Source organism: Xenopus laevis, chromosome 5L (genome assembly GCF_017654675.1).
Source record: "Xenopus laevis strain J_2021 chromosome 5L, Xenopus_laevis_v10.1, whole genome shotgun sequence".
Lineage (NCBI taxonomy): Eukaryota > Metazoa > Chordata > Amphibia > Anura > Pipidae > Xenopus > Xenopus laevis.
Window position 1 is genome coordinate 76778153 of NC_054379.1, and position 22017 is coordinate 76800169.

The following is a 22017-nucleotide window of genomic DNA, read 5'->3' on the forward strand; positions in this document are numbered from 1 at the left end:
AGGTTGCCAGCCCAAGTAATAATGAATTGATAACCAATACTACTGGTCAGGCTCTCATGTGCGCGCTTTTGCACACAATCAAGGTTCCAGACCAAAAGCACATCCAGCAGATCTGGCGTTTGAAGCAGCGCTCCCCTGCATTCCAGTTTTATGTGTTCAGCCGCAGGGGAGCACAGGAGAAGACGTGCCGAATTCTTTTCAATGCAGCTCTACTCACACAGACGCATGTAAGCACCGAACACAGGTTGGGACGCAGCACGTTGCATTTTTCCTGCATTCGGCGCTTACATGTGTCTGTGTGAGTACAGCTGCATAGAAAAGAATTCAGCGCGTCTACTCCTGCGCTCCCCTGCGGCTGAACGCATAAAAGCGGAACGTAGGAGAGTGCAGTTTCAAACGCCCATGAGTAAGGGCCCTTAACAGTGTATATGTGTGTGTTTTCTTCTTTTTTTTTTTTTTTTTTTTTTTTTTTAGCAGTACCTCTACATTTTTAGAAATACAGTGTATAATTTGGAAAAAAAAGTTTTACGTGCATAAGGCACAAAACAACATTTTACAGAAATCATTTCAACCAGTTACAGAAAGGTTAACAGTTCACGATACAACAAAAATGGTAAAGTAATGAACCACATAATATGGAATTCTATGAAGTAAAATAAAATGAATTGAGTGACCTAATTCTCAACACTGCCACCTGCTGTTGTAGAATGATTTGATTTACTTTCTGAAATGTCCCTGTAACTGGTATACCTGTATGACCAATTAGTCACTGTTCGTGTGTACATAACGATAAATAACACCCAAACAACACATACTGCATCTTCATGTGGCAATTCTCTGATTTCCTTTTATTTCAGCCTCCCAATCCACATCTAACTCTTCATCATCTAAGTCTGTTGTAGAGAAAAGAGATTTACTTGACATTGTGGTTTTATCAGTGGAAGGATTCAGTTCAAAACACTTTCTTTTGCTGCCTGGAGCAACAGCTCTTGGTAAAATCAGGGTTTCCTTGCTGGTCTCCGCTGCTTGATTTTCAGGAGGAGGTGAGAAAGAAAAGCGTGCTAACTTAGCAAGTGTACTAGAAGAAACCTTTCTGGAGTCACACCCCTCATTCAACTTTGTCTCATGCACAGGAGCGTTTAATGTGTTCGATTCAAAGTTACTCTTCTGCGTTATTACAGTCTGTTTGGATGTATTCTCTACATGCTTTTGCTGCTTTGAGCCATTAACAGAATTGCTTGATTTATCCACATTATTTACAGTCCTACCTAAATTGTTCAACTTCTCTGATAGTGTAATTTTCTGGACTGGGTGATCATGTTTCTGTGCATTTGATGCTGTGTCAGTATCCCCTGCAGGTGAATGCACCAGTTTTGAATGTCGCTTAAATGAAAACTTGGCCAACTGGGCTAGTCGTGCTTTTGTGTCTGGATCCTCCACTTCTGCTTTCGATTGCTTTTCCACCTGGGCAATAATTCTTTTCCTTCTCTGGGGAACATCAGGGGTACTATGCAGAGGAACACTGGAGCAGACTGGAGCCGAATCTGTATTTTCAGACTGAGGCTGGAAAGATGGCACATTTTTTCCACAAAGGGAATCTTTATTTATTCTCCGCCACTTTTTAGAAACATGCTCAGTCACTATGTGATTTGACAAATCTCTTTTGTTTCTCTCAGGGCTGCTTCCACAAGTCACTGTGTGATTTGATAAATCCCTTCCATTTCCGCCAGGGCTGCTTCCACTAGCTTGCAAAACTTCAAGTTTGTTCCTCCCTCCTAAATTTACAACTTTTTTGTCTGCAGGATGGCAGCTACTTTCTGTTGATACAGGAAGGACTTCTTGTTGAAGCTTTTCAGCTGTGCATCCTTCTCTTTGTTTGGTGATGGGAGACATCTGAATGGATTGAAGTGTATCAAACCAGCCAAGACTGTTATCAGTGCATCTTGTAAGATTATTTTCAGAGAGATGCCCACCAGCGAGTGGTTGTGCATTACCTTGTTTTAAAGAGGACTCGGCATCTGTGCTAATACCTCTGTTTTGTTCAGCAGGTGTAATGGTACCCTTCCTAATGGTGTCATCACTTTTGGTCATATCGGAGATGGTTTTCTTAGGAGTCTGTATGAATGCAGCACTGCCAGTTACTCCCAGGTGTGTTTCATCTGGCAAAGAAGAAGCTTCAAAAGTGCTAAAGGTTTCTTCCATGACACACTCACTGTGCACTACTTTATGTCCAACGAGGTTTGTTGCACTTTCCCCAAGATCAGACTCAGAGGAATCTTCACTTTGCTGCCTATTTTTAGAAGCAAGAAATGCAAACAGTAATAAGCAATTTATAAAACACAGATAACCAAGATGTTATGTGCCAGTTATCGGACACACTGGGAATAAGCAACAAATCAACAAAATAAAAACTAGTTTAACATTAAGAGGATATTTATAAAGTCCTTGAAGATCCATTACAATCTGATGTTAGAACATATTACAACTAGGAGCCTGGACCCTGCTCTAAGATAGAAGTGAAATACCTTTCTAGCCTTTGAAGCTCTTCCTCTAGCAATTTCTGAAGCCCAAGTTTATCCAATAGGAGCTCGCACTGAAGCCGATACTGTTCCCTTGGATTTTCTGGAAAGGATGTGTGTAATGCATTGACACCGCCAAGTAATGCACCTCCCTAATAAATAAGACATTCGTCATGACAAAAATCAAATACATTTATAAAACAATAGAAGACTGTGTCATTCACTAAGAAAAAAAGCCTAGTGGGAGTTGCCAACAGACTCCCTTTATTGCTTTAGAAACCAGTTAGCAATAATTCTGGAAAAAACTATTTCTATGCCAGAAATTAACTGAAAGGGCTTTAAAGCTATGAATAACAATCCCCTTTAATGAATGTACAGTATAAATGGCCGCTGGATGGACCAGAGGGTAAAGCAGGACTATGAAGAATGTGTCATGGGGTTATGAAGATGAATTGCACCTCCTGGTACTTACTTTACTGGCTCCTAGTTGGTCATATCTCTCTTTATTAGCACTGTATGAAAATAGGTAAACAGGGCCAAGGCCTTACGTGTTTCGAGCACTTCTGCTGTTAACCATAAGGCGATGCCTGTACTAATGGTGGAAGAGTCCATGAAAGGCCATGGCAACCTGTTCTCCAACAAGACATGGAATGGTGAGCTGGGAGCGGCTAATTGGTCTGATCTCTTCACTGTGTCAGTGGCCCAATGCATACTGTATGGGATATGAGCTGTGCATATAAATCAGAGCTAGACACCAGGCGTCAAGCACTTGTTAAAGGGTTATCCCTGAAACATGATAAATGGCACAATAAATGCACGGCAAGGAATGAAGTCCTGCTGTTGAGCATTTTTTGTGCCTATCAAGCTGTTTCAGTTCTATAAAACTTATATATATATATATAACAGCAGGCCTTTTGAACCAATTTGCAATCAAAACCACCCACCTGCATCGAGGACTCCATTATGGACACCACTGTTATGGCATCTTCTGTGGTCACAACATCACGATACATTAACCGAGCATGGGCTGGAAAAGCAGAATATCAACTGCTGATACCTTATTGCTTAACTGATTAAGACACTGCTTAATATCACACAACTCAACTTCACAGAATGTAGGCGAGGCCTGAGCCATGTACAGAGAAGCCCAGAATGCAGAAGTATATGGTATAGCTATGCATTCATTTATAAATTAGTTAAAAATGTCTATTTGTTATTTTTGAATAATTAGCAATATTTATTTTTAGATTTTTTTCATATTTTAGTATCAAGATGGCAGTATGAGATTTTGGGACAGTTTGGGAATGGTTCCCCCTCCCCTATCACTTTGATCCACTTCGCCCCTTGCCTGGCAGGGCTCAGGGATGTTTTTGCCATGCTGCTATTGCCAATAAAATATGGTGCATCACATCACATCAAAGAGCAACCTGAATATGCAAAGGCCCTGAATAGACGGCATATTAGTATTTATGATCTGTGGCAGGCAAACGTACAGGCAAGGGATGAGTGAATCAAATTGCACCATTTTTATAACATGGATGGTTATTTTTAAAAGGAAAATATACCTTTATGAAAATTGTGGAACTGTCATCCTGATATAATCACTGACTTGTTTATTTACTTGAATGCATTACCTAATTTGTGTAAATCAGCATACATTGCATTGCCTTACCTTCTGCTAGGCGGATCAAACTTTCTAGCAATCTAATAGTAGTACGTGCTGCATTCCTGCAACTGCTTTGCCGTTGTAGCTGGTAATAACGTACCAGGATAACATTAGCATCTTGAGACATTTTGGGTTGAAGATTCTTAATAAGACAGAAATAGGTTTTCATCTTCTCCATGCTCCACAGCTTATCGGATTTACGAGGGCAGCCTTAAAAATATATACAACATGCTAACATATGTATTTACCTATTCTACTAATAAAACAATTCCTAAATAGCATAATAGATTCTGTATAATGTAGTCTATTGGCACACATTCTGGGCTAGAGTGCCATGCTAGTCTGCAATAAGCAGATCTTTAGACTTCTAATAATGCGGACAACAAATGCACAGTCTCGCCCAGTCTGTCATTGGACAAAAACTGAGCATAAGGAAGGTAAATCCAAAACCATATTTATTAGCCCTTTGTAACAATAAAAGAAAAGAAATTAAAATATGATCTTTTGTAATATAGAGAAAGGGTAGGGTATTTTCAGTAACAACACAATTTGTGGTATAACGGTGACCCAAAAAAAGGCTGAATAAAGTATAAAAATAAAAACTGTGTGAATAGGCTGTGCAAAATAAAAAATGTTTCTAATATAGTTAGTTAACCAAAAATGTAATGAATAAAGGCTGGAGTGATTGGATGTCAGACAGAACAGAACTTCCTGCTTTTCAGCTCTCTAACTCCGAGTTAGACAGCGACTATAAAAGGGCCACATGGGACATAATTGTACAGTGAGTTTGCAGTTGATCCTTAGCATTCAGCTCAGCTCAGAGTCAAAAGCAAACAGTTATGACCCATGTGCCCTTCCTCAACTCACTGATTGATTACTGCCTGGTAACCATCAGTGGAAAGCAAGAGAGCTGAAAAGCAGGAAGTAGTGTTCTGGCTATTATGTTACACATCCAGTCACTCCAGCCTTTATACATTACATTTTTTGCTAACTAACTATATTCGAAACATTTTTTATATATACCATTTTTTTATTTTTATACTGAACCTTTAATGTTTGTGGAGTGTACAGGACACACACAAAAAAACTATTGTGTGTGCCATAACTTGTGTGCACTGGTCCTTGCTGGAGGGTCCATGCTGTATTTCTCCAAAGTAAAAAATCCAAGGGCTCCAGCCCTGTAATAAGAACTTGCCAAGCACAAATTCCCCCTTCCTCGCAAAAAAACTTTCATGGGGCCCAGTGCATAGCAGCACCTTCCTGGCGCTGCCTTAACCTGTTGGTAGGAGAGCAGCTGGGAAGAGTAGATTTCTAACAACTATAGAGGAAGGCAGCCTTGTAGTCTGGGCAAAGGTAAACCTAAGCTTCTATGTTACTATACACTGTAATGGTGGTGCAATCTTTGTTTGTACGTCTAGCAGAAGAGCCCTGTAAATAAAGCCTTCCATCTGCTGGCAGTAAGTGCATTGTGCCTGATACAGTCACAGGTAATCCTTTTTGAGATATGCAAGTTAGGCATATGTACATTTTAACCCCCATTTATACAGTAAATACAATTGTGTTTATTGAACAGAGCTTGGTGACCCTTTGTATCAGACATTGAGAGTCAATGCTGAAACTGCTCTCCCATCATTGTGAAGATGCATGTAAAGTGCCGAGTACCTGAACTAGCACAGTGGTTTGTGATACTGGTTTTTTGAACAACCATAAGATACACCTAATGATGATTTCCAGCTACCTTTCTTTGGAAGAAGAAAATCATGATACAATAAACTGTACCTTTGCTCTCCAAAATAAACGAAGAAATAATGCGGTCCCAGTCTTCATTTTTGGTATCCAGCAAAACTAGAACCAAGTCAAATCTGCTGAGCAGAGGGCTAGCAAGGGCTACATTCACCGAGATGGATTCGTCTGGGTCATATTGGCCTTTGGGATTTGTTGCTGCCAAAATGGTTGTCCTAGTGTTCAGCTTGCACACTAACCTAGAAAACAAAACAGTGGTTTTCTTTGCTGCAGAAACAACATATGCAAGTAGAGCATAAATATTAATTCCAGCAGGGATGACTGCATAAAGTGTGGCGCATATTTACACACCCACAAACATCTGGGTTCAGGCAAAAGTCTATACAAACTGCACAAGTTCCTGTGGCCTTCCATTTCCTGATCCTTACAGATGAAACTGTTGATAGTTTAAACCTCTGAGATATCTTTTTGTAGCCTTCCCCTAAACCGGGATACTGAACAATCTTTGTTTTCAGAGGATCCCATGCTGTCACTCTTCAAGGGAGAGTCAAACAGAAGCACAACTTGCAATTGGCCACCTTAATACCTTTTCTCAAGATTGGACACACCTGCCTATGAAGTTCAAGGCTTAATGAGCTAATCCAACCAATTTGGTGTTGCCAGTAATCAGTATTGAGCAGTTACATGCATTCAAATGAGCAAAATTACAAGGGTACCCAAAGTTTTGCACAGCCAGTTTTTCACATTTGATTTAATTTCATACAACTGAATACTGCTTCACTAAAAATCTTTGTTGAGAAAACACCCAGTACCTGTTGCAGGGAAATGAAAGACATTCCATTCTTATCTTTGTTTGTTGAAAGTGGAGTAAATTATTATGCAGGTTGAGAGGGGTTCCCAAACTTTTTCATAGGACTGTATTTTAGAATGTACACCAGACCTATGTAGTGGTTTTTGGTATCCCTTCCAAATCTCATGATAATACATTTAAAACTCAGTATGAGTGCCCCGAACACCTTTACGGACAAGGGCCATGTGTTAACAGGAGGGTGCAAATAACCATGTCATTATTCATTTAAACTGGGATTAAATTTTGTTTTGCTGTAATTTCACTTTACAACACATCTGTATATCGATGACATGTTATCCACCCCATTATTATAAGGATGATTGGAGTCTTAGCTCTTACAGATCATAACAGCTGGAGGACCACAGGTTTGAGAACAACTTCCCATGACTTGAAAGATCCATTGAACACAAATATGCTTATTAGTTATAAAATGATTTACAAATGTCTGCCAGAAGAACTGCTGAAATATTGTTAGTGCTGTTCCATATAAACACATGAAGCCTATGACAGGTGTAGTTGGTATAAATATAATAAAGCATGGAAGCCTAATGGATCTTACATCGATGGAAAACAGCATTGAAGTAGAACATATTACTTCCTTGACACATTATAAATAGGGGCTATAATGTTACTTACAAAGTGTAAGAGATACAGGGAAAGGCTATCGTTGTGTCTCTTACACCACCCGAAATTATTTATAAATACAGACCACGCCATTTGAGAGGTGTGCAGACATCTGCTCTCTATTTTACTATATACTCTCTTTACTTTAACAAGAGAGTTGTGATTATTGATCTGTGTTCTACCAGAATCGGCATGACATCCCAAGCTGTGAAATTTTACACACAAATAGACTATGATTTCCTTGTCTAAGATAACAATGGCTGCACGTGGAATATCCATTTGAATTAGATTTCCGTTGCTTCAGCACGCACATTTGACATTCAGAGGGGCTTAGGAATCATAACTACATCCATGTTCTACTAGCTATTCAGAAGCATTTTAAGGGCATAACAACAGATACAAAGAACAAACAGATAAAATAAATAGAGACAGATTTCAGGTTTTACCCAGCCTTTGCAACACTGATGGTCTGCTGCTCCATTGCCTCATGGATGCTGGTTCTGTCATGCTCCTTGATGCTATTAAATTCATCAATGCAGCACAGGCCTCCATCAGCTAACACCAAGGCTCCAGCCTCCAGATTCCACTCTCCAGAGTCTTTCACTGCAGTAACAGTCAAGCCTAGAAAATACATTCAACATCAAAGACAATTATATAAATAAACAAACACACAGCAGCAAATTACATATATCGCAATACAGTAGAGTTACAGTACTTTGCGCAGTATTTGTAAATCAAAAACAACACCATATTTACGATCTATATTTCAAGCATTTCTTTGTCCAAGTACAGATATTAAGGGATGTTTTAACATGCTCAGGTAAATGCTAGCAGCACTGCATTCATGGGGGTGGTGCAGTTCTTTGCAATTCATTCTGTAGCGCAAAGTCCTGTGCCCATGGTGCTACTGTATGTGTGTAGAAGGGTGAAAACATGAAAAAAACATGGAGGTTTTTGTCTTTTTTTTGCATTGTTTAAATTAGGATTATTTGTGTTCAAGGTCAATATTCCTTTATTTAATCACTAATACTAATCTGTATTAAATACCTTAGCATAATCAAGGTAGATCACATTCACTGCAACCCCAATAGCTAGGTTTCTGTTCATTTATGCAAAGAGACGTATACATTTGTGTGTCAATATATATTGCATGTAAAACCATGCTGGCACAAGCTCAGTCAAGATCTGAAGTTTATTCCAGTATCTTATTACTGCTTCCAAAAGCATTCCTATCACAGAAGTCAAGCTATGCCTGTAGTTTTCAAGCTTCAAACTTGATGCACCACATCAGCAGTCACTAATCTGTTTGCACCATGTCAGACATAAAATGATGCTGGGAGATTAAAGTCTATGGCACGCATTGAGGTTATTTATAAACAACAGGCAAATCTGCACCTGGGCAGTAACCCAAAGCAACAATTTATTGATTCTTTTTTTCAATCATCTAGAAGTTAAACAACGAAAGCAAACATGGTTTGTTGCTATGGGTTACTGCCCAGTTGCAAACTTGCCCAGTGTTTATAAACAATCTCCAATGTGTTTTCACCGCCGATGTAAAAAAGTCGGCAAAAATACACTATAAGCAACCTCTCTGATTCCTATCTGTGAGCATTGACAGGACTGGAATCCACCTATCAGTGCATATAAAGAGTGGATTTCCGCCCACACATTCACTTTCTAGCCAAAATCAAAACTGGGTACAGCAGGATTCCAGTCCTGTCAACGTGCACAGATACAGGCCAGATCCACAGAGAAAACACACACCATAAGTAAAGTGGTGCAGCAATCAAAGTGATTTGCTCTTTTAGTATCATGTGGTAAATAGCATCAGGTCCTGCACTTTGTTTACATTAACACTTGTTTCTTTTGAACTTCCTTCTGAGGGCTTTAGCACACGGCAGATTCGGGGAGATTTAGTCGCCTGGCGACTAATCGCCTCTTCTTCGGGGCGACAATCTCCCCGAACTGCCTTCCCCCTGCTAAAATGAAAAATTGCCTGCGGCAATGCACTCGCTGCGCTTCGAAATCGCCCGAAGTTTCCTTGTGAGGAAATCTTCCCGAATCTGCCAGCCATAATAGAATTGGGTTTGTTAAAAAAGAAACCTTTATTACGTGGTTCCTAAGCTAACAGCAACAACTAACAGCACATTAAAACTTAATCCTGTATAGGAAAGCCAGCTACAGTAATGGAAAATGTACCCCCTTTTTGACATAACAGTTGGGCTCATGTAGAAAATGTGCAAAAACACTACTATCTGAACTTTGAAAAAGAAGGTATTTTTCAGACAATTCAATTCCCCGGACTGAAAGGAAACCATGTTAATCTGAAGAACCATTTCTAACACCCCTTAGGTGGACAGTGTAATGCAACCCATCCCTTAAGTTTTTCTATAGCGAAGTGATGGGTTCTGGGCCTGTAAGTCCCTCTTTTTTAGAGTGGGTGGTGGAAAAGAGACGTCACATTTAAGAATTCAATACTCCACAATAAAACAAAAAGTTTGTCTGTGTGCCTAAAGGTAGCCATACACACACTGATATTATTTGGGGCATGTATGGTGGGAGACGAGGCAACAGATATTAGCAAAAGCCTTGCATATTGGTCGTCTAGTCAACCAGACAAGATGGAAAATTTTTATCAGGCACATTTGAAGGCCCCCAAACGTCGGCAAAACGTCAATGCTGAATTGTCAGATTAGTTCTACTGCATAGGACGATTCAGCTCTTAACATAAGTAGAGAAAACAAATGATCTTTCCCATGACCAATGGTCTCGGGAAAGATCATAATTGTAATGTGTATAGCAACCTTAAAGAGATACTGACACCAGAAATGAAACCATTTTTACATCTATCATAGTATTGGCTTTGTTTACTACTGTAATTTTTCCATAAAGTATTTGCTCAAAGCTTTTACATTATCCATCTGACTCCCTGTCCTCCTCTATGAGGGGGCTGCCATATTTGTGCAGCAAGAGAAACAGGCTGAGATGGGACAGTCAGGTTGGCAAAACAGTCAGGTTTAGGAACATCAACTAAAAATTATTTACAAAAACAGACCTCTCAGCAAGAAACTATCAACATGACCTATAGTTAACTTTTAATGTTCATTCATATTTCAAAGGGTCGTTTTTTAGTGTCAGTATCACTTTAAGGGTTGTGGTGAGAAAATGGTCCATGCAGCACAGGACTTTATCTTTGAAACAGAAATTATCTTTCAATCTGTATAATCAGATATTTATGCACATTTACATTCATTTTTGGAAATTCAGATAGTGATAATGGGCCATGTTGTCTACATTTTTCAACAATCTCTGCACATGTGCCTTATATTCAAGGAATTGCCTGCTGTTAAACCTCAATGTGATGCACAGTGCCAAATATGATAATCTACATTTACTGTGAAATATATTTCCCCGCATTCCTCTGCACAATGAGAATTTAGTTTTCCAACAGCTGCTGAAACTTCTAATGTTCCACCTGTTATGAAATACAGTTACTGTGGTTTCAACACTATGGCTTGTTTTTGATTCCCAAAAGCTACAGAACTTCAAGCTTGGTATAGCACATACTATACATGCATTACCAAGCTACTTTCCAGCTACGTACAGAATTATTCTTAAATAGACTAGACAGGTACATTATCTATTATCCAGCCGATTTCAGATAAAGAATATTTATGTAATGTGGAATACCATGCATTAAAGCTACCTTTATATTAACTTTTAATATGATGCAGAGAGTGATATTCTGAAACAATTTGCACTTGGTTTTTATTTTTTGTTATTTGAAGTTTTTGGATTATTTGGATACTTTTTTAGCAGCTCGCCAGTTAGTAATTTCAGCAATCTGGTTGCTAGGGTCCAAATTACCCTTGCAACCATAAACTGATTTGAGTAATAGACTGAAACATGAATAGGAGGGCCTGAATAGAAAGAGGAGTAATAAAAAGTAGCAATAACAATACATTTGGAGCCTTATAGAGCACTTGTTTTTTTTTTAAATTGGGGTAAGTGACCCCCATTTAAAAGCTGAAAAGAGTCTCGAGAAGAAATATAATTAAAAACTATACAAAAACAAAAAATTAAGGCCCTGAAATGTTGCTTAGAATTATCCATTCTAAAACATACTAAAGTGAATCACCACTTTAATAAAATAGAATAAGAATGTTTTGGTATCAACATGGATTTACGTTAGCATAGTTAATGTATGCTCTTATTACAGAAAAAGCAAAACAGATAAGATACCTTTATTCGTCACATACAAAGTTATACAGGTATGGGATTTGTTATCCAGAAACCCATTATCCAGAAAGCTCCCAATTGCGGAAAGGCTGTCTCCCATAGACTCAATTTTATCCAAATAATCCAAATTTTTAAAAAGTTATTTCCTTTTTCTCTGTAGTAATAAAAAAGTAGTTTGTACTTGATCCCAACTAAGATATAATCAATGTTTATTGAAAGCAAAACCAGCCTATTGGTTTATTTAAATTTTACATGATTTTCTAGTAGACAAAGTACAAAGATCCACATTACGGAAAGATCTGTTATCCGGGAAACCCCAGGTCCCAAGCATTCTGGATAATAGGTTCCATACCTGTACAAGTTACCCTCTTTTTGTGGCCACCCACATGAAGGTCTGCATGCTGTGTCTGTTTACCATGTGTAAAATTTAAAGAGTATCACTTCAGAGATTAAATGGCCCCTGCATTGTTTAACTCTCACATTTAGACTGTAATCCCCTGTATTATTCACACCCTAATGCCCTGTACTGTTCACACCGGAGACCCAGACTGAAAGCAACCAAAGGGTAAAAACATCTAAAATAAAAATGCATAAGTTCACCAATATAAAAGTAATTATAAACAATTAAAAAAAAAAAAAAAACTGTGGTGGCATACCATAAATAAAAAGGCGAATAGTCTGAGGATAAAAATTTTCTTAAAACTCTCTGTTCTAGCCTTAAAGATTCCTAAAATGTTTTCCTGATTTAAATAAATCAAAGAGATCATTTCAAGGAGGGGTTCTATCTTTAATCATTCTAAATGCTCTGCATCTCCTTATATAAATACTGTCAGGCCCGAAGGATCTGCTAGGATTTGCGGACCTAGGAAGAAGCTACAGTCCAACACAGTTCAAGGTATCCGAAGGGTTGAAGAAGAAGAATAGTCAAGTTCAGGCAAAAGGTCAATACAGGCAGCAAGAGTTCTTAGTCGATATAACAGGCCGAGGTCAAGCACAGGAATCAATAACAATCTCAGAAATCACACCCAGGAACACAAGAAGTAGAACCTATAATTGGGCACGGTCTGTAATGTTCTGGTGTCTTTTATAGGCTGATTTTCGCCCCAAACAAGCGCTGACGTTGCATGCCGACACTGCGTATTTTGACACTCCGGCATCATGACACTGCGCACGCTTTGATGCATTGGCGTCAGAACGTGCCACGGGGAAAGACTGGGCTCGCCATCTTGTCCATGGCGTGGGTTTGAACCGGAGGAAAGGTAAGTATTCCTTACAAATACCTTGTAGTGATCTTAGATCAAATCTAGTGTAACGTTCTGCCACACGGATCACCCTTTGTAAATGTCTATTATTACAAGAATATTTGCTTAAAAATGACTCTACGAGAAACTACTATAATCTTGAGTTTATATCATAACAGGTTTCTAAATAACAAATACCATACCAGTACTTGATTGCTGGACAGTATTTAATATGCTGGACAAAAGAGAAAAAACAAACACTCATTGTGCTCCATTCATCTAACAAGACAACAAACAAATCCACAAAAAGTTCACAGGATGTAGGACTACAAGTCTACAAGTTGTGTGACTTAGATGAGGAGCTTCGGATAAATCGAGAGTTTGTTAGTTAAAATGTTCCACGATAGGAATTTCTCTTATACAAAGACGAACCATATACAGGTATGGAATCCATTATCCGGAAACCAGTTATCGAAAAAGCTCCGAATTACGGAAAGGCAATCTCCCACAGACTCCATTTTAATCAAATAATTACAATTTTTTAAAATTATTTCCTTTTTCTCTGTTATAATAATTGAGTACCTTGTACTTGATCCCAACTAAGTTATAATGAATTCTTATTGGAGGCAAAACAATCCTATTAGGTTTAATTAATATTTAAATTATTTTTTTTAGAAGACTTATGGTATGGAGATGCAAATTACCGAAAACCCCTTATCTGGAAAACCCCTGGTCCTGAGCATTCTGGATAACAGGTCCCATACCTGTACAGCAATTACACACTCTGCTATAGCTGTCATACCTGCACTAGTAGATCCAATGCCTGCAGTAAGGACAGACCTCGGAGTAATCTTTACAGCATACTTCAGAAACTGTGATTTCCCCGTGCCAGGGTCTCCAACTAGCAGAAGATGTGACTCACCTGTGAGGTAAAACATAATGAGAGGAGAGCCCAATGATACATATGGTCCTTTGTATGCATAACATTAAACTGTATATGGAATCCAGTGGATTTCCACACAGGCTGATACAGAAAATAAATGCATCACTAACCTCTCACTCTTGTTCCAGCAGAATCAATTCTCTGAACTCCACCAGCCAGCACCATGGCCACTGCCAGCTTCACTACAAACATACCAAATACCTGCGGACACAGGCTGGCCAGAATTTCATTCCTACCTGTAGCATACAAATTTTTAGAAGCAACATTAAACACAGACCTTAACAACAAAAAAACAATATTGCACATTATCCCCAGTTAAAGATTTCAAATACACATTTTATTATGGTTTTTCTTATAGTTAAGCTTTTGACACCTAAGTAAAGTTTTCACTTGTCACAAAATAACCAAAGTTCTGCTGTTTTTATTGATTTGTATTACTTCACCCTGCAATAGAGTACAGCATTCACTGGCTGCAAAAAGCCTTTACACTGTGTAGCACACTATAACCAGTTCTACTTGATGATTATAAAGCTTTCAGGACAACACAGGCCTTGAAAGGTATCTAAGTCCATTTCACAATTTTAAAGTTTATTAGAAAAGTTGCTGCACTTCATATATTTTTTGAATAGCCAGGTTACCTTCTAAAGGGTTGTTCCTATACTTCACCCAGAAATCTTCATACTCTTTGCGTACTTCTTCATTTATAACCACACCACAAGGTTGCTCATTATTGACTGAAATGTAATTGGCCTTTAAAACAATTTCCAGGTCACAGCGCATGTCTATATAAAGGGGTTTCCACCGCTGCATCACCACACCATAGACTGTTATATCATCTCCTGTTGGGTAAAAATTGGTGAATGACATTATTTGATATTTTTTCTGGTATCGTAGAAAGAGAGCAGGAGATCCCTGAATTTGCTCTTGGATGTGTTCTGAAGAACAAATTAACAATATTCCAGAAAGAAACAAGAGACAGGTTGTTTTCTCAACTCTCAAGTGCAGCCCACACTGCTCTCAGAAGTAAACAATGCCATAAAACAGTCAATATCTATAGGCACTGAAAGGAGAATTAAAAGAAGAAAAAAATCCTCACCAGATTTGCAGCTGTCAACCAGGTCATCTTCCAAAACTACAATCATTGATCGAGGGATACTGCCAACAGATAGCCTTTGAACCTGTTCATAAATCAATAAACTGTTAATCTAAATGAACTTAAATTAATTAAATGCACAGATATTTTGTACTCAAGTGGGCTCAATCAATAATTGATTATTATTCTATTTATTGTTCTAAAGATACAGTTAGCTTAAAGACAAACCGCTAACATCTTGACTACTGCAATGGGGTACACACACATTAGGTGCCCAGACTCTGGTGTATAATAATTAAAACTTCTCAGATGTTTTTAAAAATCACTAATACTACAAATGATGGCATTGATGCAAGCATTTATTTATATTCTAATGAATGCAAAAAAAACACATCAAAAGGGCAACAATGGGGCCATGTTGTTGTATTTCTGATGTAATATTTCTTTTTAATGTAGGTTGTTGAAATCTAGCTAAAACTACCTGGTTGCTAGTATGGGAGCCTAAAAAAAGTGTGCCGGCACTTCTCAGTGCTGCTGTTCTTATGCCCACAAAAGTAAGAGCAGCTTGGCGGTAACTTGAGCAAAATGGGTGGTAATCGATCCAGTACTACCCATTGTCAGGCTTTTTGAACTCTTGTACTTGTTACAAGATTACGCACCATCTAACGAAAGTAAGGAGTCATTAACCCTAAGGCACTTTTGAACGGTGTAGTATGATCCCAATAGCCCATTTTAGGAAAAAATATGCATGGAACATGTTCTTGGTGACTTCTGAAAAAATTAGTTGTTAAAAATGTCTCTATAAATCCTACCTACATTATGTTGGCAAAGATATTGACTATATGCACATAACATGTTAATTCAAATGTACGGGGAAGCATTACCTGTTCCTGAATCTTGATCTCTTGATAGTCTCTGCAGCTGGCTGGAGAGGATGAATCTGACAGACAGGTGAATTTGGTGGAGTTGCAGCCTTCCTCATTTGAGCAAGCGATGGGTGGCTTGAATGTGTAATGCTGCTCAAAGTCTGCTTTCACAGTGACCACATGCTTACACTTGTTGCACATGAAGTCTTGCTCATACTCGAGCACTTTAACCAAGCTGGTGCGAATTACTGTACCGGTTACAGAAAGGAAATGCCCCACATCTCTGGTTCGTGGTATGTGCTCTCTGGTTAACTCTGGGCACACTGGTAGACCTAGAAAAGCAAAATGTAAATAATTGTCACTAAAATGGTCATAAATCTTCTCCTTGAAGTACTCGTATATCTGTGATTGCACATAGCATAGCAACTTGATGTTGTTTTCCTAGTATGCAGTTCAGGTCAGCAAAGGAGGAAAGAAATGCTCAGGTAGAGCATGGGCATGTGCCACAATAGTGAATTAAGCTTAGTCACCCTACTAACATGGAGCGCCTTCCAATACAGCAGCTTTCATAGAGAGCGGAAGCGAAGTTAGGAGAAAAGGTCAGTGCGCTAATTAAAGTAAGAAAAAAACGCTATTATGCAATACACTTAATTTTAACCTTTCATTGTCCTTTAAATTTGACAACAGTAATGAAATGAGGAGCGTTAGGCAATGGGTTAATATAACACTCTGGCTCACACACAAACAGCTTAAAGTGAATCCTATAACTAAAGGTTAACCTTGTGACTGGCATGCTGCAGGTACTTGTTTTTTGAACTATAACTTTATGAATTGATTCTCTTGATCAGTCATGGGCCAGTCATGGTCTGTGTATCGACAAAAATGTCAAAACAGGAGAGGGGCAATATAGTCCTATGTGTATAGAAGACAATCTTGCATACCTGTTATCCTTGCATGAAGATTCTGCTTCATAAGAAATGTGTATTTTTCTGAACAAGACTGAAGAAAGCTCATGGCAGCACGGCGCAGAGCATTATCAAAGACGGGCAGAACTTCATTTGGAAAGGCATTAAAGTACTCTCCAATCTCCATGTTTGCTTCAAAAAGTGTCATGGCATTAACAACCAGTGAGTAGTGGGCATGCTCTTCTTTCTCAGTAAGTATCTGGGCAATCTCATTTTTGTGGTGCTCCAGCACAAAGGATTCAAAGACTTGGCCCACCAGCGCTACTTGTTCAGAACCGAGATACATGATTCAGCCTCTAGATAAAACTGCAAAGAGAATGTAATAATATATAGAAGTTAAAAATGTCCTGGTGGTTTTGTTTCAACTTGTTCCTTCATTCTTGTAAAAAGTAAATATTTTCTAAATTGTTGATGAAGCCAAAACTATATAACTGCATCTGCAGAGGGAAACCTGCCTTTACTGCTTGCCATACAGTACATAGTAAGTACAGGGCTGCCTTGCCATTCGCTTCTCTCTGCACCTCACTCTGGATTTTTAATTCAGCCATGTTTAATAATCATTTAAGAAAAAATACTGTGGCTTTAAGCATGAGTTCCAAAGTTACATGTGGTAAAACTAAGACAGCATTTTGTGGTTTTGTTTGGTCACGGTTTCATTAGTCTTTGGGTGAAGCTATGACCCTCATAAAGTTACCTCACAAAAAAAAGAGATAAATAATTAGTATTGAATTAGCAATGTTATATTTTACTGTACATTTACACAGCAATAAGGACATTATAAACTATCAATTTAGAAGAGATATATATATTTACATATATCAGATATATATACATTTACCTTTAGCAAAAAAAGTTCTGACATGTCAGTATTATATAAGCAGTAACAAACTCTTTACGGGTAGCAGCCGTATGCAACACATAGGGGCATATTTATTATGCTGTGTTAAATACAGCAGGATAATACAGCACACATTGCTCGGCTTCACCATGTCTTACAAAGACTTCCCCCGGAAGCAATGTATAATAATGGCGGCAAATCTGTTGTTTGCATGTTGCAAAATTACACACACCTTGATAAATTCCCAATTAATTTTACACAGCTTTTTACACCATTGTTTCTGCAAATTTTAGTTTACAAAGCATAATAAATAAGCTCCACAGAGTCCAGTTCAATCCCACTGAATGTCAAAAAAAACTTTTCCCATTAGTGGAAATGGGAAACTTTCCCCATGCAAAAATTCTACCAAAATGTACATTATGCATCTTGTTATGCGCTCAAACCTCTCTAGTATAGTCTCGGTCTCGGAGCAGTATACATCTGCTTTCCAATTCGCTTTTATGTCAAAAGATAGCCCTGAACAACTACCTACTGCCACAGGCTTTGCCATTTTTTCTTCTGTAACAGCTGGACGGCCATTACCCATTATGTATTACTAGATAGTTTCTGCTCTCAATTTAGGAGCACTGCTAGTTTAACTGGAAAACTATATAGTTTTCTAAATCTACTAGAATGGATGTTTCATTCCACCACTGCAACAAGGACATATTATTCTAAATTCCTAAAAACTTAAAAGAAAACAATTACATATTTCTCATAATATAAAGAAATGCATAACAAATGTAATATTAATACTCATAAAAATGCTAGTGATTTGGAAAGTGAACTATCTAACAAATACGTATAGTTTTTTGAGATGTATGCATCAAATTTACCAGAGTGCAGGCAGGCTGGCAGGAAACACAGGAGGGCTATTATGTGGGCCCAGGTTGTTGGGGTGATGCAGAAACTGGTTTCCCAAAAGCCATTCATTCAAGCAGACAAGGCTGTAAATCCACTGACCCACTTCTGCACCCAATCGCTGACTGTAGATTTCTTTAATCATACCTCCCAACATTTAGGAAACAGAAAGAGGGATAAATAGATTTGGCGCGCCGATTTTTGGCCACGCCCATTTTTGTGGCCAAACCCCCTAATTACCATGTTCATTTTACATAATTTGGCAGGTTATGAAAGTTTGAACACATTTCTGTGGTTTTTATATGTTATTACAGTTTTGCAAATGAAGGTGAATTGCCCTCTAAGCTGTGAGTCTAAGTTCTTATCTTATCAAACTGTCACAAAGTATTCTGGGCTGTCTGCCAATACGCAATTAAGTTAGAAACTTTGCATCTGTTTCTGGCTGTTCAGTGCAGCAGATCAAAGAGAAACCAGGGACTTATCAGTACAAATCTGTGACAGCGGGTTGAGCTGTCAAAAGTGGGACTGTCCTGCTCAAACTGGGACAGTTGGGAGGTATGCTTCAATCGCAGATTGTAGAGTCTACAATTGGTGGCTCCTAAATTAAAGGGCTGGTTCACCTATGTTGTGGAACGGTTAATTCTAATTGTAATAGTTTTGAATTGTTCGCCTTCTGACTCTTTGCCGTTTTCAAATGGGGTTCACTGAGCACATAATAAACAGATGCCCGGTAAGGCTACACATTTATACTTATTGCTACTTTTTATTACTTATCTTTTATTTAGGCCTCTCCTATTCCAGTCTTTTTTTCCAACTCAATGCACATCTTTATTGCAGCAAGCACTGTGCGCCCAAATGCCCAACCTGTCCCCACCAGCTCAAGAACAAATCAGATGTCAGAGGGCCACACACAGGCCAATAAAAGCCTCCCACTCCCAGAGCGTCACGTCACAGACCCGCCTCTCCTAGCATCTCATGTCACAGTAGACACCACAGCATGTCTTACAATCACAGTGCCAACCAGCATAGGATATGCGTCTCTAATGCTACAGTAGCCTGCAGCCCATGTACACAGCACTGTGAAGCTCGCCCCTGCACTTCATCACACAGCATCCCCTCACCCCCTCATGTCAAGAGACTGAACCCACAAAATGGCACATTTACCCCCTACCCTTCATGGATATTGTCCTGCGCAGTAACACAGCGACCCCCAATCAGAGCGGCCATCAAGTGGGGACGGGGACCTTCACCTACACCGCTTTCTGAACATTTAGTTTTATCAAACTTTTCGTCCTGGAACAAGCATTGGATATGCTGGGGGTCCACCCTCTATCCCACGTAAATACACAGTCCCGCTTTTCCTAACCCATCGCTACTATAGTACTTACACATTCCGCACAGCTGATAACCCCAAGTTTCCTCTTCCTTGACTTTCAGAAAATCCCGCCGCAGCAAAGTCTCATCACGCGAGACTGACGTATCAGTAAGCTTTGAGCAGTTATAATAACTCAATTCCAAGTGGCTTGTTTGCGGCCATTGCCGCGCTTGGTCCAGCCATAATGTGTTTTATCTCTGCTCGCACCTCCTGCTTTTGTTACAGAGAGAAAAAAGTGGTTTCATACCTTGACAGTACTAGTATCTTTTCGTGCAAACAAGGGGCGCTGAACCGAAGAAGGGTTAATTTATGAAACGACAATGGGTGAAATTGACTAAAGTAATCTTGTACTCTTTTTCCTGCATGTGCAGATTCCGTAAGTTTTGGGCCCAGTAGGGTGTTTGTAAATAGCGGTGCCCGCAGGGGTTTTATCTGTTTTACAGCAGCTGTCACTGACAGTCAAACCCAAACTGGTACTATATGGTACTATGGCTTTTGTGCTATTATATAGTGAATAAAGTACCCCCTTTTGTAAAATATAGGGATATTATAAGTTACCGAGGAGTTTCATGACCATATAAAAACACGAGGCCGAAGGCCGAGTGTTTTTATACAGGTCATGGAACTCCGAGGTAACTTCTAATATCCTCATATTTTACAACTGGGGGTACTTTATTTATTATAATACACAAATTTCAATGAGTCATGTGACAGAAATGACATCAGAACTCACCGTTTATAACTGATGACATCAGAACTCACCGTTTATAAGGATATAATTTACAGGATATTCATGGCTTTTGTGTATTATATAATGAATAAAGTACCCCCTCTTGTAAAATATAAGGATATTATAAGTTACGAGAAGTTTCATGACCATATAAAAAGTCCAAGTGTTTTTTTACAGGTCATGGAACTCCGACCTGTAACCTTCTAATATCCTCAGAATTTACAACTGGGGGTACTTTATTAACACACACACGTTTCAGTGAGTCATGTGACCGAAATGACATCAGAACTCACCGTTTATAAGGATATAATTTACAAGATATTCATGGCTTTTGTGTATTATAAGGATATCATTTAAAAAATATTCATGGCTGTTGTGCGTTTTATTTATATATATATATATATATATATAAACGGTGACTAGTGATGTCATCAGTTATAAACGGTGAGTAGTGATGTCATTTTTGTCACATGACTCACTAAACTTGTGTATTATAATAAATAAAGTACCCTCTATTGTAAAATATAAGAATATTAGAAGTCACCTCTGAGTTCCATGACCTATATAAAAACACCAGGCCGATTATTGTCATGGATATCCTCGTGACTTATAATATCCTGATATTTTACAATAGCGGGTACTTTATTCACTATATAAACCGTGACTAGTGATGTCATCACTTATAAACGGTTAGTAGTGATGTTAATTTTGTCACATGTCTCACTAAAACTTGTGTACTATAATTAAGTACCCCTTGTTGGAAAATATGAGGATATTAGAAGTAAAGGTGGTCATAGACGTGCAAACTTACCTTCACAAACAATTGTTTGGTGCCATCTCCTAACCTGCTGCTATCCATTCAGATCAAATATAGTAACAGCAATCGTGTGAAAGTTATGTCCGACAAAAGCTGGTGACAGTCTCCCACTGATATCGGCAGTACATGCAGAGATATTATCAGCAGCTGATAGAAATTTTATAACCTGTCCGATCAACGGAACACTCCACACACGGCCCAAAAATCGTATGAAGCGGAGATTCGTACGATCAAATCTTTGCGTCTATGGCCAGCTTAACCTCGGAGTTCCATGATCTTATATGGACTTATAATATCTTTATATTTTACAATAGGGGTACTCTATTCACTATGTGTGTGTGCCATAGACAGTCTGTATTTATTGGGCTGGATGGGGTCTGTTTGGGTCTCTGTACCTGAAATGTCAGGGCCTATTTTGAATCCCAGTCCAGACCTGCCCACTGTTACCCATAAACACTCGATCAATTATTTTGAATTCCGGGCCAGTGTTTTACATGAAGACAATGATGATATAAAAAAATAATTTTTCACAATTTAGGGACTGTGGGCTAATTAAGAAGAATGTAATAGGTACCAACATTGATCTTTAGTTTCTAGGCGTTGAAGGT

At 38.6% G+C, this 22017-nt stretch overlaps 1 protein-coding gene across 3 annotated transcripts; it reads right to left on the reverse strand.

Moving 5' to 3' along the window:
- Positions 1-268: 268 nt before the first annotated feature.
- On the reverse strand, positions 269-19933 carry mcm9.L (minichromosome maintenance 9 homologous recombination repair factor L homeolog). Of its 3 annotated transcripts, none has more exons than XM_018261814.2 (13): positions 19659-19868; positions 16726-17055; positions 15803-16116; positions 14922-15003; positions 14464-14664; positions 13936-14061; positions 13685-13804; positions 7849-8023; positions 5965-6167; positions 4192-4395; positions 3464-3546; positions 2526-2671; positions 269-2290 (listed from the first exon to the last, which is right to left on the reverse strand). In XM_018261814.2, the coding sequence occupies exons 2-13, from the start codon at positions 17033-17035 to the stop codon at positions 823-825; spliced, it is 3432 nt and encodes a 1143-aa protein (XP_018117303.1). In that variant the 5' UTR covers positions 17036-17055; positions 19659-19868; the 3' UTR covers positions 269-822.
- Between the last annotated feature and the right edge of the window lie 2084 nt (positions 19934-22017).

Excerpts from the sequence above, each read along its gene's own strand:
- mcm9.L (XM_018261814.2), bottom strand. The coding sequence starts at position 17,035 with ATGTATCTCGGTTCTGAACAAGTAGCGCTGGTGGGCCAAGTCTTTGAA. Across the intron at positions 15,004-15,802 it reads AGATCAAGATTCAGGAACAG|GTTCAAAGGCTATCTGTTGG; the intron begins GTAATGCTTCCC and ends ATTTATGAACAG. Across the intron at positions 3,547-4,191 it reads TTTGATCCGCCTAGCAGAAG|CCCATGCTCGGTTAATGTAT; the intron begins GTAAGGCAATGC and ends CTGCTTTTCCAG.